General features: G+C 45.2%; 2 protein-coding genes across 5 annotated transcripts; one reads left to right on the top strand and one right to left on the bottom strand.

Moving 5' to 3' along the window:
• Positions 1 to 3,495: 3,495 nt before the first annotated feature.
• On the bottom strand, positions 3,496 to 9,881 carry LOC141085368 (uncharacterized). Of its 2 annotated transcripts, none has more exons than XM_073570662.1 (4): positions 9,653 to 9,881; positions 7,878 to 7,982; positions 6,762 to 7,407; positions 3,496 to 5,764 (listed from the first exon to the last, which is right to left on the bottom strand). In XM_073570662.1, exons 3-4 carry the CDS (start codon positions 7,403 to 7,405, stop codon positions 4,720 to 4,722), a joined length of 1,689 nt encoding a protein of 562 aa, XP_073426763.1. In that variant the 5' UTR covers positions 7,406 to 7,407; positions 7,878 to 7,982; positions 9,653 to 9,881; the 3' UTR covers positions 3,496 to 4,719. The 2 variants fall into 2 exon arrangements, with proteins under 2 accessions (XP_073426763.1, XP_073426762.1); XM_073570661.1 differs by lacking the exon at positions 9,653 to 9,881 and adding an exon at positions 9,451 to 9,599.
• On the top strand, positions 7,984 to 16,310 carry LOC141085369 (interferon-inducible GTPase 5-like). 3 transcript variants are annotated; one of them, XM_073570664.1, is made up of 3 exons: positions 7,984 to 8,137; positions 10,698 to 11,347; positions 12,674 to 16,310. In XM_073570664.1, the coding sequence occupies exons 2-3, from the start codon at positions 10,701 to 10,703 to the stop codon at positions 13,785 to 13,787; spliced, it is 1,761 nt and encodes a 586-aa protein (XP_073426765.1). In that variant the 5' UTR covers positions 7,984 to 8,137; positions 10,698 to 10,700; the 3' UTR covers positions 13,788 to 16,310. The 3 variants fall into 3 exon arrangements, with proteins under 3 accessions (XP_073426765.1, XP_073426764.1, XP_073426766.1); XM_073570663.1 differs by lacking the exon at positions 7,984 to 8,137 and adding an exon at positions 9,938 to 10,056; XM_073570665.1 differs by lacking the exon at positions 7,984 to 8,137 and adding an exon at positions 10,399 to 10,540.
• Positions 16,311 to 16,586: the final 276 nt, after the last annotated feature.

Raw genomic sequence — 16,586 nt, 5'->3', positions numbered from 1 at the left:
TGGGTTGGCCTCTAAAAGGGAGCGAGGCTATATGGGAAAAGTTTCGGCTGCACCCCTAAAAGTTGGCAATTACGAGTATTAGGGTTGGTGACGTTTAAAGGGGTTGTTTCATGATCTCAAACAAGAGCGCCTTGCTAGAGGGAGTGCATTCCTGACACATGACAGTACGAACCAGCACCTTGGTCACGTCGCTAGTGTAAACTGCGCGCTTCGATTTTGCAAGCGGAGGCTGCTTTGCCTCAGTAGTATAGGATATTTGCAGTTGCATTGGAGCTGGCTGGATTCAGTGATCCCAACCTGCTTTATTGGAAAGATTTTGTAAGCACTGCCATCCTTGACTAGGAGACCAGCCACCTCTTGTAGACTCCAGAGGTGGTCAGCAACCTAGGCAACAAGTAGTACGCAATAAATTTAAAAACTTCACCGTTCTTGAAGATTTTCAGTAACAAATAAGTTGCAAAGCTGCTTGTTATTGTTAGCACTTTGCAATTTTAACCAACCCTGCTTCTGGTCATATGGGGGTCCTCTCCAAAATGCCCACTTTTGGTCAGGGTTTAACAAATGCCCAGGATTCCTGGAAAATTGTGAACAGTTGCCAAGTAGGGATGAACGGCCTGGTGGAAGTTCAGGTTCTTCTGTTACACGACCGAACTTTAGGTCTTAAGTTCAGTCAGGTATCATTACTTTACCCAAACTTGAACATGAACCTGTACCCCATTGAAATGTATGGGGACTCCAACTTTGGAGCTTGAAAATTTTCTCTCTCTCAACTTTCCCCTGGAACGCTGAAAAGTTTGGGAGAAGTCCATGTTCAGAGTTCAGCATCGGACACTACACCAGACACTAAGTGTCTGGTATGAACGCCATGGCTCAGCCACCCTACATCTCCTCCCTTGTCTCAGTCTACCTCCCTACCCGTGCCCTCCGTTCTGCTGATGACCTGAGGTTAACATCCTCAATAATCAGAACCTCCCATTCCGTCTCCAAGACTTTTCACGTGCTGCGCCAATTCTTTGGAATGCACTACCGAGGTTAATACGATTAATCCCCAATCCCCACAGGTTTAAGCATGGCCTAAAAACGCATTTGTTCAGACTTGCCTACCTTCTCAACGCATTAACCTAACTATCCCTGTGTTGCCCATTCAAAATTTTTACCATATCCAGGTTCCTCGTATTATGTTCTCACACACTTTATGCATTTAAAAGCCCTCTGCGTATGTATTGTTACATACTAAGGCCGGTTTCACACATCAGTGGCTCCGATATGTGTAGTGACAGTTTCCTCACGTACCGGAGACACTGACACACGTAGACACATTAAAATGAATGCACATGTCAGCGTATTGTCACGGACACACGGTCCTTGACAAAAACACGGAGACATGTCAGTGTTCGTGGGAGCGCACTGTCCGCAAAAATGCTGAACACGTGTACACGGAGAACAGTTCACACTTTCGTCCGTGCTCACTGTGGCCGCCGGGACGAAGCGTTACTGTAAGCCCTGTTCCCCTGCGGCTGGTGCTGATCGCGGCTGTCATTCTGCTCTCCTGCTCTGCCCCCAGCTATAAGTTTCGTCTGGTTGGTTCATAAACTAAGGGGGACCCCACGTCGAGTTTTCATTCATTCTTTCTCTCCTGCTTGCTGTTGCCGGCAGAGCAGGAGAGAAGAATGACAGCCGTAATCAGCACCAGCCGCCGGGAACAGGGCTTACTGTAGCGCTTCTTCCCGGCGCCGTCCATGTGGTCCTGATGCTGCTCACGTGCGGCACACGGTTGCCACACGTGTGCCACACTGAGGTACGACATGTCCACACGGACACGGATAGCTCCAGTACCGGAATTATCTGGCTGTGTGAGACCGGCCTTAGGCTGATAACTGGTTAATGCAGCATTACATGAACACCCGATTCTTACACTTTGGCTGGTAAGAACAACGAAAGCAATTGTTACCATCTACCTTTCGTGTCTCCCCTCATTCCTCTTGGTATCTGTTTTGATCTATGTGTTTATTGTTACACTGTAACGTCCATTGTATGTACAAGTCCCCTCTAAAATGTAAAGTGCTGCGGAATATGTCGGCGCTATAGAAATAAACTCATTATTATAAAGTTCTGGTCCGCTCATCTCTATTGCCAAACAGTAGAGATTCTTAGTTGAGCCATGTGCATGAAGCTGTGTAGGAGAAACTAGAAGGCGATGTGGATGATTTGTAAGGGTGCACAATAGGGGAGATGTCCGCCCTGGCAACAATAGGGTAGGATTAGACGGCCATAGATTCAGATAAGAAAATTGGGCTGATGATGCAAATGATAGCCTGATAAAACTCTGATATGAGTGTCAGTATGGTATGATCTGATTCTCTAGGACAATGTTCCCCAATTACGATCCTCAAAAGCCACCAACAGGTCATGTTTTGAGGATTTCCTTAGTATTGCCCAGGTGATAATTGCATCATTAGGACAGGCAAGAATTCCATTACCTGTGCATGATCCTGAAAACATGACATGTTGGTAGTTCTTGAGGACTGGAGTTGGGGAACACTGCTCTAGGATGAGAGAATTGGAGCAAAGTGTGAGAAGATGGAGAACAAAATTTCCATCTTCTTCATTGTGTCAGTGAGCAAAAATCGGTCTGCACTCAGTTGTCATACAAGTGCAGTCCGATGTTTCCCACATACTCATTGACTTGCATGGTCGATAATTGGATCAAACTCGGGCCAGCTCAGTTTAAGGAAAAAAGATTAAAAATCGGCACCATAGAATAGCATTGGTCTGGGTGTCCAATGTTTTGCCGGATCGCATTCAGACAGAAAATGTGGTGTGCACCTGACCTTAGACTTACAATAGTACCAACTGGGTTTTGGTAGACCTTTGCGATTGAGATAAGTAGTGGTCAGTGGTTCACTCATAAGGAAGACGTCAAAAAGTCTGGATGACCATAGGGCCGCCGTTGTAAAACCGGTTAGGGTGTGTGCAGACGCTGTGGAATCCGCTGCGGATTAATCCGCTCGGATTTTGCAAAAACCGCAGATAAACCGCAGGTCAAAAGACCTGCGGATTATCTGCGGTTTTGCCTGCGGTTTGGTCCTGCGGATTCACCATCTCCACAATGGTGGAGATAGGAACCCGCTGCGGTTTCCGCAGAAAGAATTGACATGTCACTTCTTTCTGCGGTTTCAAAACCGCAGCAAATCCGCGCGGATTTTTCCGCAACGTCTACACAGCGTTTTTTTTTACCACTCATTTGAATGGTACTGTACACCGCAGCTAAAACTGCTGCGGGTCCGCAGCGGCCAAAAACGCTGCGGAAACGCAGCAGAATCCGCAGCGTGTGCACATACCCTTAGGTGGTTTTTGTGGTGGCCTTCTGCATGGGAAAGCGTATTTTGCTGTGCTGCGTAAAAATCTATAAGCTCCATAACAATGACATGTGTGATCACCGGATCAACACCCGCATGTCCCAGCCGCGCAGAAAGTAAAAGAACATGATGAGAATTTGTGCGACAACAACCCGTTTATTAGCCAAGTCATGAAAACAAGACACGAGATGGTAATCAGACATGTCGATAAGAGCTTACACCTGTTCACACCTGTTGTGAGCACTCCGGATGACACGCTGTTATAACATGCTTTTTTTTTTTTTTTTTTTTTTCCACGCAACTGTGGAGAAGTCGTTATTCTGATGAGCCGATAGAAACTATGGCAGTCATAGTGCTAATGCACATATGCAAATTGCAGCTATTTACTATCGCACAATGCAATTTCCAATCAATCAGTGCAAACAAGTTGTCATTCTCCTGCTTGTGTACCAGAGGAATACATATATTAGATTGCCCAAAAGTGCGTGCGATTTATTTCTGAGTCGTCCCGTTGCAGCATATCTAAAAGTCAAATGCCTTCTCCAAAAAGGTGGGGGGAAATGGGGGCAGTCACTGTGGCAGTGCAGTCTTCCTTGCCCGGCACTCGAATATTGGCATTCTTGACGCCTCTTGCAATTACTATACCCCCACAATATTATGAAAGTCACGGGAGTGTAGTCATTGCAAGGTTCCCGGCATTCAAGTGCCAGGCAAAGAAGTTCATAGTGCCTTGGTCCGGCTACAATGGAGCACAGAAGTGGCTGCCGGTAAAGGGTAGAGTGAATCTTAATGCTCATCTCTAATTATGCTGCAAGAACATTAGTGAGTGGCACATTGGTACTACGATACGGCATATTGTGTGGTTATTCTACGTGATCTTTAGGCAACAAACAGGTTTCTTGACAAACAGAAATTGTTTTATGGGGTCCCCCTATTAAACATGACATCACAGGACACTGCTGCCATCAGCTGTTCCCATTCACCATCCTATTATCATATCATCCATGCTTATAGGATGATACGGAGTTTGGCATACACATTACTGCTTTATTACACAACACCCGGGTATCACATTGGCATGTACGCAGAAGAAACTCCATGCATGTATAATACATTAGATATCAGAAACGGCTAATGCCCAGGTATACGGTAGGGCAAGCGACATATGGAGAAAGCCGACAACAGACAGTGCACTAGATTGGTTTGTTCCTCGTCTATGCTAATACTTGGTGCACAGATTGTTTCTCTGGTAGGTTTTGCTCTTACAAGATTTAAGGGCGATGCCAAGCTTGCCGCCCAGATAGAGATACATCAAAGCATAAATATGTATTTAGGGGGCCACAGCTCTACATGACAACAATCACACGCAAGGCCAGTGGCAGAAGGCAGTCCTTTCTTTTGCCACCTTTTGATTCGTACAGCCATGTAGCAGTACCCTCTCCGCATCCTCCGCCATGCCCCATACGGCCTCCACCAGTAGATGGTAGGTACGGTCTGCAGACAGTTTAGAGGAAGACTCTTCTCCTCCGCCCCAGCGGGGTACGTAACTCCAGACGAGCTCCGTCAGAGAAAGTGGTTGCGACGTCAGTTGAAGCAGTTGGTCCTCGGTTGGATCCTGTGTCAGGGGGCACTGAATTTCCGCACGCAAGTCCTCAGGACTGCACCCTGTCACTTGTGATATTAGAGTCAGGGAATCTTCATCCAAACCAAAGCGGGCGCGTAACGACGACAACTTGGAGGAAAGGGTGGCCAGGGCATCTTGCAAATGCCCTTGACTTGACTTGGCACATACATCTAAAGAGACATCATATATGCCCATCATAAGTCTTCTCCGCTCTCTTCTTACCAGCTGGACAATTATGGTGGGAATGGCATGCAGGAGCCTTTCCCTGACCAACTGTGGAGCTCCCTTCTCTAATGCTACCCTAAGTCCAGGTAGGTCAGTGCCAGCATGGCATTTTTTACTGCCCCCCTCTTGCCCATTGGCATCATGTTTGTGTCTCCTATCTCCCTCTCCGCCGATCAGCATACAGTGTTTGCCAGCTGCCACCAAGGCTTCAACCAGTATAGCGCGGGAGCTGTTGTCCATCCCCGAGCCTAGAATCAGGTAGACATCACAGGCCTCCGACTGCAAGTTCTGTAGATACTGCTCCACAGACATGGGGGGTGTCCCTGGCCCAGGGAGCGGCTTCACTACAAGACCAGAAAGTGGGGGCTCACAGAGAGCGGAGACCGTCGCTTCTTTATCGCTGCCAGTCACACCCACCACGGCGGACACAGGCGGGGGGTTATCTAAGAAGATGCTGAGGAGAGAGCAGAACTCTGAAAGTCCTTCTTGGTCACATTGGACCTCAAATACTGACACTAGTTCTTGACAGTGAGGTTCAGTAGTAAAAGGGACGGGCCTGAAAACAAAAATAGACAAGTTACTTTAAGGCCGGGGTCTCATTGGCGCTTTATCAGACTGCATTTTATAAAGAGGAATCGATTGGATTGTATCCAGTGGGTAATTCACATTCATATAAAGACAAACAAGACTTTCCCACTTTCTGCCCCTCAAAATGATGTCCTATTTACCCTGTTCATAATTAGACATTATTAAAACGTGATCTGCAATACCACTCACAACCTATGAACAGGTGTGTTTCCGGGAGAAAGTAGTCATGTTTTACAGAGACGGCAATACCAAAATTTTTTTTTAATATTATCTACAAAAAAAGGAGATTCAAATTTTCTATGTATTTTTTTTCTACATTTCATTTTTTTAGTTGAGTTTGGTCGCTTGCTCTCTATATTATGATACTTCAGTATGGCAGTATACAGTGAAAGATTACGGTCACTCTTCGGTGCCAGATGTATAACACAGCTGGCACCCCTGCTGTGTGGATGGAGGTCCGCGCCTGCGCCATGAAGCAATGGCGTATTTTTGCCATAGGCTGGGGTCACACTTGCGAGTGCAAGTCTCTTGCCTCAATACCTGGCACTACCACCGGCGGTTCGGACAGGAGCATTCAGCTGCGACATGCAGCAGCACACTCCGATCTCGAGTGCCGGCGGCAGTGCTGGGAATTGAGGGAAGTTTCTCGCATTGCACTTGCAAGTATTACCCCGGCCTTACACTAACCCTAAAGGGAATGATATAATACAGCCACTGTCGGGATAAGTGTACCTTTAGTTTAACCTCCTGCTTCTCTGCATGCCAAAATTTCAAACAGGCCATATGGATGTGATTGAGGGTGACTCCGGCTCACGAGTCCATGAATTACATGGTGAACCCCCTCATACAACATATATCTCAATCACAGAGGTCGGCTTCAATTTACAAAGGGTTAATGGCTATAAGATTCTAACTTTATATACAGTCTCCAAATGTAAAGTGTCGCATCGATCGCCATCTCTCACCTCTTCCATTGCAGAATTTCCTTCTCAATATAATCCACCATTCCTTGGAAGTCGTAGTTTTGTGGTTCTAGACCCGACACCAGAAATATACTGGACCCTGGCATCCCATGCCCACCCAGCTGTTCCTGCACTTTACCCCTCATGCCCATCAGTGTTTGCCCTCTCCAGTAACCCTTCCCCTGCTGTCTCTTTTCTGTGTGCATAGTGAGGTCTATATGCGTTTGCACCATACAGACGGGCTTCCCTAAGTGTTTTATGGCCCCCAGTATCTGCAAGTCTGCATCAGTGATGGTCTCCCCAAACGTTACCACCAGGCAGTGCACCATGTCTGGCTTGATGCTGTCTACATATACCGTAGCAGAGTCACCAGGTTTATACCCCGGGCAATCAAGGAGAGTAACATTAGGTAAAGATGGATAAGTGTGCCGCTCAACCCCATGTTCTTCACTCTCATCCCTAAAGTAGGAGTCTAGGAAACCAGGACCGAATTGTTCCGTGTGGTTACAAAGAGATCGGACTAGTGTGGTCTTTCCAGAACCTCTTGGTCCGATGATGGCAATGGTGAAGTGTAGAGATTCTGGAGGTGGTGTCTCAAGTGCAGGTGGTCCGGATGCCACGTCTTCAGGTATCTCAACGTCGGCCATTTCTGTTTTTTTTGCAAAAGAGGTTAAAACAAGAGATTGAAAAAATGAACAAAAGATCCCAACGAGTAAGCACCACGAGAAAGCACTGACATACATATCTCTAAAATAGCATCGCATGAAAGATTTATAAGGACTTTTGCTAAAGCGGTCGTTGAGAGACACGGGGAAGGGGATATCTGCTGTGGCAAAGTGGCAATTCTCTACTTTCTGCAAATATGCCCTGGCAAAACTTGTCATGTGCTTTAGTATAGGATTAATTTCGGGCTATCCTATCTGATGGTATCATGCGTTTGTGCCCCTGCTGCCACCCCAGCGTTGCTGCCAGCTTCACTTCTAGGCCATAGCAAAATGCAAACATGACAACAATACGAGGCAACAATGGGGTTGCACGACAAAGGGGCAGAACTACACACAGAGGGTCAGGATGGCGGGCAAAAGGGTAGGCTGAAAGGACGCATAAATATATACTTGCCTGGTGTATGGATGCTACACAATAGACAGGGGGAGTAGTAGATGACAGCTGGCAGGCCGCTGTGCTGTATACAGCGCTGGACAGGGAGGGGATATAGCAGCGTCACTGCAGAGAGGAGGAAGGAAAACAGGGACATGTGAGAGGAAGGAGGAGGAGAGATACATATATACACCCTGAATCAGCTGCTGATAGAGCAAGGCCAGGCCCTGACATCCACTGGCTGGCTCCTTCCACCAGGAGATCTGCTGCACCTGAAACCAGTGAGCAAAGGAGACCCCCAACCCCATCTCTATCCCCCCTGCATGCCACATTTGTCTGATGACCATTATGTCCCCCGATGCGATACACTGTAACCACAAATATTTACAGAAATACATTGTTTCCTTCCACCCTCCTTTTGTAACATGGTTTCCATTTCTTCCCCACTTCCCATCTGATCCTGACCTAATCCCTGCACTGCCTCCTTTCCTATCCCTAGATTTGGATTATTATGCACATGTAGCATAAATGCTGCGGGGTTTTCTATTTCGACTGCGTTTTGATTTTGCTCCAAAATACTAAAAATCAATCTCTGTGGTTTTGCTGCATTTAAGTGTTTTCCTCTTTATTTGATGCATTTTTGGTAGAGATCAGTGATGAGCGGGCGTCTCTGATGAGGTGTTATCCAAGCACGCTCGTGTCCTAATCAAGTATTTTCAGGGTGCTCGAGTCCCCACGGCTGCATGTCTCGCGGTTGTTCGACTGCTGCAACACAAGCAGGAATTGCCTGTCGAACAGCCGCGAGACATGCAGCCACGGGGACTCGAGCGTTTTTTTTAGCACGCCGAAAATACTCGATTAGGACATGAGCGTGCTCGGATAACACTTCAGGGATGCGCGCTCATCACTAGTGCAGGTTTATCTTTGATTCTGCACTTAACGCAATTATGCTTTTTTTTATACGCCTTTTGTTCTACAATAGAGGAAAAATACATAGCAAAAAAGACAGTCTTTATACCACAGTTCACGAGTTTTCGTGAAATCACATCTGAGGTGCTTGAACTAATAAATGCAGCGGAAAAAAAATGCAGCATTTACTCTGTGTGAACACGACCTAAGGTCTGCTACCTCTCTTTATATTCCCTGTTGTAATTAGTGAAGAGCGAACGTGGTTGGATAAGGTGTTATCCGAGCATGCTCATGTGCTGGCTGAGTGTCTTTGGCATGCTCGACTAATATGTTGGAGTCCCCGTTGCTGCATGCCTCTTGGCTGTTCAACAGCCACAACACATGCGGGGGCTGCCTAACAAATAGACAATCTCTGCATGTGTTACGACTATTGAACAGGCGTGAGACATGCAGCCGCGGGGACTCGAACATATTATTCGAGCACTCCAAAGACACCCAGTTAACACCCGAGCATGCTCAGTTAACGCCTTATCGCACAGCTCATCACTAGTTGTAATGATTGCACTGGTGGACACAGACAAAAAAGGGCCCCTGTGTAAGAACAATATATGGGCCCCTTGCAGTCCTGTAGCTCACTAAAATGCACAATTCCACCTGTTTTAGAGGTAGAAATGGACCCCCTTACTCTTTGGGTTCCTTTTCGGCTGCATCAATGAAATGTGCCCCTTGAATGATCGCCAATCTGTGGCGCTCCAGCTGCTGAATTCAGCATGGCCTAATAGCCTCTGGCCCCTTCAGTTGTTGAAGGACTACAACACCTAGCATCCCATAGCTGTCGGAGCATGATAAGAGCTGTAGTTTTTAACAGCTGGGGAGTTGTGCTTCACCTTAATGAGGCCGGGCTCATAAGTCCACATTTCAGTCTGTAGACGGACCGTGGTTTCTAAAGTTGCCAACTGTCGTGCATTTTCTGGGACTTCTTGGTTGAAAGGGGCAAAGTTTATGTAAACCTTTAGTGTATCGGTGGCCTTCTCTGGAAGAGTGCAGGGATCCTCGATGGGACTAGATCTAGGTCAGCGTTTCCAAATCGCTAGTCCTCACGATGACCCAAAGGATCATGTTTTCAGGATTTCCTTAGAATTGCACAGGTGATGGAATTATTATCAAGGCATGAGAAATTGCTGCAGGTTCTCTCACTTGTCCAATACTGGGGTAATCCTCAAAACATGATCTGTTAGGGGCCGTGAGGACTGGAGTTTAGGAATCGCTGATCTAGATGAAGTGTGCTGGGGTAAGATGCACCATTTTCATTAAGAGGTGTGTGCCTCTTAAAGGGCTTGTCCAGGCTTGAGGTTCGACCCCCTCCTGGCTGTAGTGTTGTGATTATGAGAGAACTGATGGCATCAGTGGAGGTCCCAGTGGTTGTATGCATACCTATTCAGCTGATATCGCCAGCCAACTGAATTAGTGATAACTTGCTTTGACCAGAATACCCCTTTAAGGGCAGGTGTACACAAGAGGAATTTCGGTCCTAGTGCAATCAAACAAAACATTAGATTGCGCTCAAACCAAAGTTGGTCTCAGGGTCCATAGGACAAATCTCTGCATGCCCCAGTTTGATTCAATATTCGGATCGCACTCAACCATGCAAGTCAGTGAGTCCGTTGGAAACATTGGACTGTACTCAGATGTCATTTGAGTGCAGTCTGATTTCTGCTCACTGAAAAAATGGACAAGATGGAGAAACCTTGTCAATAATAATTAACCTAAAACAGGTGAACACGTATAACATAGATTAAAAAAAAAGCATACAAATGAAAATAAGAATGAGGAAAAACAGCCAAAAAAGGCCTAAAAACTAGACCAAAAAATTATGCTATAACTAGTCGGGCCATAATTCTTCATATTTTGCAATTTTTCCATCTTTTGCAGGTTATGGAGACATTTAGTGAGTTGAGCCTGAAGGAGGTTGAATTCAAGCAACTGGAAGATGAAAATGAAGGACACCATGAGGATCCTCCTCCTGAAGACTGTTGGGACTTTTCCGTGGCCATTGCAGGAGGACCAGGTGTTGGCAAAACAGTTTTGATACAGGCACTTCTTGGCTTCAATGAGAATAGCCAAAATTCGAGAGCAGCATTTCTCCATCCTAATAAGCCTGATGGTCCATTGCTGTACCTTCACCCTTCCCACCCTGGTCTAACCTTCTGGGAGCTCCCACTAGATGATGGATCTCCGGAAAAGTGGATAACCGAGGCCGACCTTCTGCTTTTGGTCACTGATGCTCAGTTCACGCAAGCCCATGTTGACTTGGCTCTCAGTGCCCTTTCTCAGGGGAAAAGACTCTGCTTGGTGCGCACCAAGGTAGACTGCGATTTGCACACCTTAAGGAGGAGGATGAAGGAAGAGTACTCCAGGGTAGAAGTATTGTCAGCATTGCGGAAGGTTGTCCTCATGCCATTTAATGATGTTGCAAAGAAAGAAGCTTTACCACTTTTCCTGATGTCTGGTTTCGAGCCATACAAACTAGATGCGCCATCGTTGAAGGCCAAAATAGAAAAGACCTCAAAAGAACTTGGCAGGTGGGTAGAAACTTGGCCTTTGAGCACAAACAATGTAGGAGTAGACCGCGGTTTAATGGAAACCTCTATAGAAAACTCAAATGGGAAAACATGAGAAAAAAAACTTTGGTAAGGGGAGCGCCGAGTCTCTGATACTGCTCCTTGTGTCTGTTATTGTATGCAACGCTGAGCTCATTTATTGGCAGACTTGGCACTTTCCATTTTGGATGCTCTTGCCACTTTTTCATCATTTACTCATTTACTGTCTTGGATAGTAACTGGCTTTAACAGGGGGAGAGGCTTTACCATTTCCTCTCCTAGTGGAGCCAGCTTCATTACAGTCACACACATAACTGGAGGATAACGGGGGGCATGACTGAGTTCCTTTGACACACAGAGAACATTTTATTTCTAGATTTCTCATTTTTGTTTGTAAAATGAGACAAAAAATATCAAAGATATGAAGGCTAGTAGGGGAGGAATGGATGGAATTTTTTTGTCATTTTTTTTTGTTTTTATATCTGTGTTTAGAAGAGAGGAGCAAAAATTATTTTCTGGAAGTCTGTGTCTGGTGGACCAGAGCTCTGCGAACCTCCTCATATCTGCTGTATTCTTGGAGCCTCTTCTGATTAGTAGGTCCTGCAGCACAACTCTCACATGACATCACGCTGCGCTTTCTAATCAGAAGAGATGCGGTGGATGCTGGCAGATAGGAGGAGGTTTGCAGGGCTAAATGATGTGTAATGAAGGGAGAGCATATTAAAAAAAAAAATAAAAATTGTTGCTCTTTATTCCCAAGTTATCCCCTATCCATAACTTCCCTTCATTTCAGAACCAGGGCTCTAAAGTATCCCATGTGAACGGAACAGTGGTCGATCATGCCCACTGCCAAAGATCAGCTGCCCGCAGCTCTCGGCTATTTCCGTTGGTCCTATTAATAATGGATGCTCATGATCGACCACTGCTCTATTCTCACACTGGGTACTTCAGAGCACTGGGTCTCTTGATCACTTGGGATCTCAGCGATCATGAAGATATCCTCTTTTCTACAGATAAAGGATAACTTCCAAACTTGAGAATACCCCTACAGGGCTGAAATCACAAGACCAGTTTTTGATGCAGCTGTTTTAGCCCAAACCTGAAGTTTATCCTACAGAAATATAAATCTGTCCCTTGTACGGTATGTCCAATTCCCCTTGAATCCAATTGTGGATATGTGATTTCTGCCTTATGGAGATGACATCCATTAGTTGGTACAGTGTAGAAACAATACTGTAACAGGAACTACAATGAGCAGAAACACACATCTGGTGTCTTAGTTTATCATGTCATGTTCTTTTCCTACAGAGCCTTGTGTCTTGCACAGCAGGGTTATGAAGTGATCGGCTATGAAGAAATAGCTGAACTACAGTCTGCACTAGAACGAGGAGGGATCTCCGAGATGGTCAGATTTATCCAGAGCAGTTTGGACTCCCTTTTGGACACCCGTTTTGATCTGGCGTTAATGGGGGGCAACCCCGGCTTCCGTCACTCTATCTTGAATTCCTTTCGTGGCCTGAAGGATGGAGAGGATGGTTCGGCTCACGGTGGAAATCCAGAAAACCCAATTGAGTATGCCAGTCTTAAATATCCCAAAGCCAGCTTGTGGGATCTTCCTGGAATGGAAAGTCTTGAGTCTCAGCCAAAAAAGTATCTGGAGAGCGTTCACATGAGTCGATACGACTTCACTCTGCTGTTCCTCACACCATGGCAGGAGGCTTCCAGTAGTTACAGGTCTCTTGTTCTCGAGCTAAAGAAGGAAGGGAAGAAGAACGTCTTCATCCAAGATTGTGAAGATGATGAGATGCCACCAGAACCAAGAGAAAACGAAGTTTTTGTACTATCTCCAGCTAAACTACCAGGGCCAGAATTTCATAGATTATTGGGTTATCTGGAGAAGAATCTGCCCAGTCACAAATTGCGAGCGTTCATGCTCTCTCTCCCAAATCTGTCAGCTGAAGTCATTGAGAAGAAAAAGGAAGCACTTTCTCAAGAAGTCTGGAAGGTGGCACTTCTCTCCAGCTTGGTGGCTAGCGTTCCTATCCCTGGAGTTGCCATTGCATGCGATGTATCCTTGCTCACTGCCCGTCTGGACACTTATCGCCAAGAACTGGGTCTGGATGGTGATTCGCTGGCCAACCTTTCCCATAAGTCAGGGGTGCCGGTTCCAAAGTTCATGTTAGAGATCCAGAGTCCTGCAGGAAAGGGAGTGACGCGTGAGCTCGTTCAGAAATTATTAGGTTCAGCTACAGGAATTGGGTTGGAAGTGGCAGGAGTTTTTTTGCATAAATTTCCTCTTCTAGGTCCCTTAGCCACTGGAGGGATCGCTTTTCATGCTAGCTACCTGGTGCTGAGCCGATGTTTAGAGGCTATGGCGGTGGATGCCCAGAGAGTACTATCAAGAGCACAGTCACCTGCTTAGACCCGAAGTTACTGTGATGGTGCTTATTGCTACAGCATATGATAAATACTGCTGCTCACTTCTTCTCATAATGTCACAGGTGCAGCTCTGATAGATGTAGGTTGTAGTGTGTCACGATATTGTGAGATGAAAGGCGCAAGATGACCAGGGAACCTGTCACATTGATCATGGTGTCCGATCTGCAGGAGGAGCTGAGCAGATTGATATATAATTTTGTGGGGAAAAATTTAGTATGACTTGGTATCTATCCCTTTAAATACCTGCTCTTTTTATGCTTGGGAGTCCAGTGGGTGGTCCTAATCAGTGATCCTCTGTGACTGTTTAAAAACTAAGCAGAACCGCCTACTGGACTCCTCACTTTTGTGGAACAAAATGCAACTTATACTAAATATTTTCCCACTAAACTATATATTGATCTGCTCAACGTCTCCTGCTCTATAAAATACTGCCCACAGATATGAGAGGTTTTCTTTTATCTATTCCTTCATCTTTCTAACCAGTATATAGTATTTCACGAGGAGCCTAATTTTGTTAAATTAAAGCGGATCTGACATCAGATTTTATAATATAAACTGCATACATTTTGGACCTGATGAGACTGGTGTACTTACTTTGGGATCAAATTTAGAATGTTTGTTTATTCCTTTTATTTTTAAGTGTTCTTGTTTGATATTAAGATGAGCATTCATAAGCCAAGCCAGAGCTTAATGTCAAGAAAATTATACAATCATTCTGACAGATTTTCCAAGTAAGTATTTAAGTATGCCAGCATTATCAGAGATCTAGTTAATAATGTGGGCAGCTTGCATTGTGAAATCTGGAACCAGGATGCATACACTTTTTGGCATTTTTTTTTTTTTTTAAATGCATGTATTTTGTGCATTTTTTTTTTTTTTTACAATTGGGTTTCATTAAAAATATTGGCTTTTGAAGGTTCTTTGTTTCTTTGAATAACATCACAGAGAATCCACCATCTAGCTGTTCCGACAGGAGGGTTTGTAGCTCTTCTATCTGTGTTGTGCTGATTTATGACCACTGGCCACATCAAGGTTGCGCTGAACTTTGATGCCGTCCTAAATCAGTAAAAAGGAGCTCGGGAGGGGAACGATAAAAAAATATTCAGATTCCCTAACCAGTGGTTTAACTAGAGTCCGATGGACCCCGATGCAAAATTTGGACCTCAGCCCCCGCCTGCATGTTGGTCAGATGTATGGGCTTTTGTAGTGTTCTAGACCCTATAAAGACATGAGAGTTTGCTCCCCCATGTAATAATTTCCCTAGTCTTAGTATCCTTCCCAGGAATAATGTCCTCCACCCTAGGCCCCTACTTATAATAATGCTCTCCATCCTGGGTAACTTCAAGTAATAATGCCCCTCATCTGGGCCCCACTCACAATGTCTCCCATCATGGGCCTCTCCCTGGTATAATGCCCCCATCCTGGACCCTGCCTGTCTTCTCCAGCACATCTTATAAAGAAGCAAACAATTATTCTTACTGTGCTCTGCTCCCACAATGTGTGGTGTCATCAGTGCCATTTGCGGCCCGTCATGGTTGACTGGCCGGCAGTGTGTCTCTGTACCGCAACATATCAGCTGGATCCAGGTGAAATTGGTGCTGGTGTTGGCGAGCCCCCCCACCTGTACTGGCCTTGTTGCGGTTGCATCCTTTGTGAACACGAGCATTATGCCCCTATCCCTAACAGATTCTCAGTTAACTCATTCTGCAACCAGGATTGTTCAACAAATTTATGATTCTGTAAAAACCAAATGGTGCAAAATTTGTAATGAAATTTATTTGCAAAAATTATTTTTAGCCTAAAATACTTGCATTTAAGTAAAAAAAATGCACAAAGGTGTCCATATTGTTTAAGCACTTTTAGGTTTTCTTTGACCAAACTTAACATTGATTTGTAATATGCAGCGGATTTTTGTCTATACACCCCCCTATATAATCTATATGGTTACCTTATGGGCACCATGATCAGCCGCTATACCGTCCAATGACCCTCCCTATATAATGTCCAATACATTCACTATATCGCCAGACCTCGCTCATCGCCTTTGTATGGATTTGCGAAACTTGTTCTCATGGTTTATAATCTGTTAATAATCGGGCACCTTCATGACGAGGCTTGCTTTATTACATTGCATCCGCAGGACCGGAGAGAAGCCACGTAGCCATAATTATTAATGTATTATACTACATGGAATTTGTTGCCATATACCGCAGCTCTATGCCGAGTAGCCGAGATCCCAAATGTACAAAGTAATTAAAATGGTAATAGAAATGCACTTCATTAAATGGATGGAAGTATAGTATCCGCTAATTAATTAAAAATGCAGCTTATGACTTGCGCTATATTTGTGACGTCCAGCGCCACCTGCTGTTTCCGCTGAGACGGTGAAATTGGGTGGTCGAGCCTTTGTCCTACAGCAGCTTTCTGTTGGGAAATTCTAACTGCATGTCTGCAAGCAACTGTTTTAATTTATCTGATCTTGTAAAATAAAAGAACATGGAACGAAGTCTGAGTTTTGGTTGTTTCTCACTGTTGTCAGCACCGTTCACCTTTAATTTACTCGATCACCTAGTGGGCTGCAAAGGAACTGCAATTGGGAAGGAGTGGTGTCATCTAATTACAGAAAACAGGATGCCATAAATAGCGTCTTGTAGATTGCGGAGAGTTTCATCTCTCCGACTGCAAAGGGGTGGAAAACCGAGAGAAATATCAGATTGGGACCCTTTATGTGTTATAGACCGTTCCAAAAAAACAGGCTAATCTTTGGGAACCTCTCTGGTCT

The sequence above is a fragment of the Dendrobates tinctorius genome, unplaced genomic scaffold (assembly GCF_039654945.1).
Source record: "Dendrobates tinctorius isolate UK_male_01 unplaced genomic scaffold, ASM3965494v1 ptg000028l, whole genome shotgun sequence".
In the NCBI taxonomy this organism is placed as follows: Eukaryota; Metazoa; Chordata; class Amphibia; order Anura; family Dendrobatidae; genus Dendrobates; species Dendrobates tinctorius.
The sequence above is the reverse complement of the archived record's forward strand: the minus strand, read 5'-3'. Positions and strand labels throughout refer to the sequence as shown.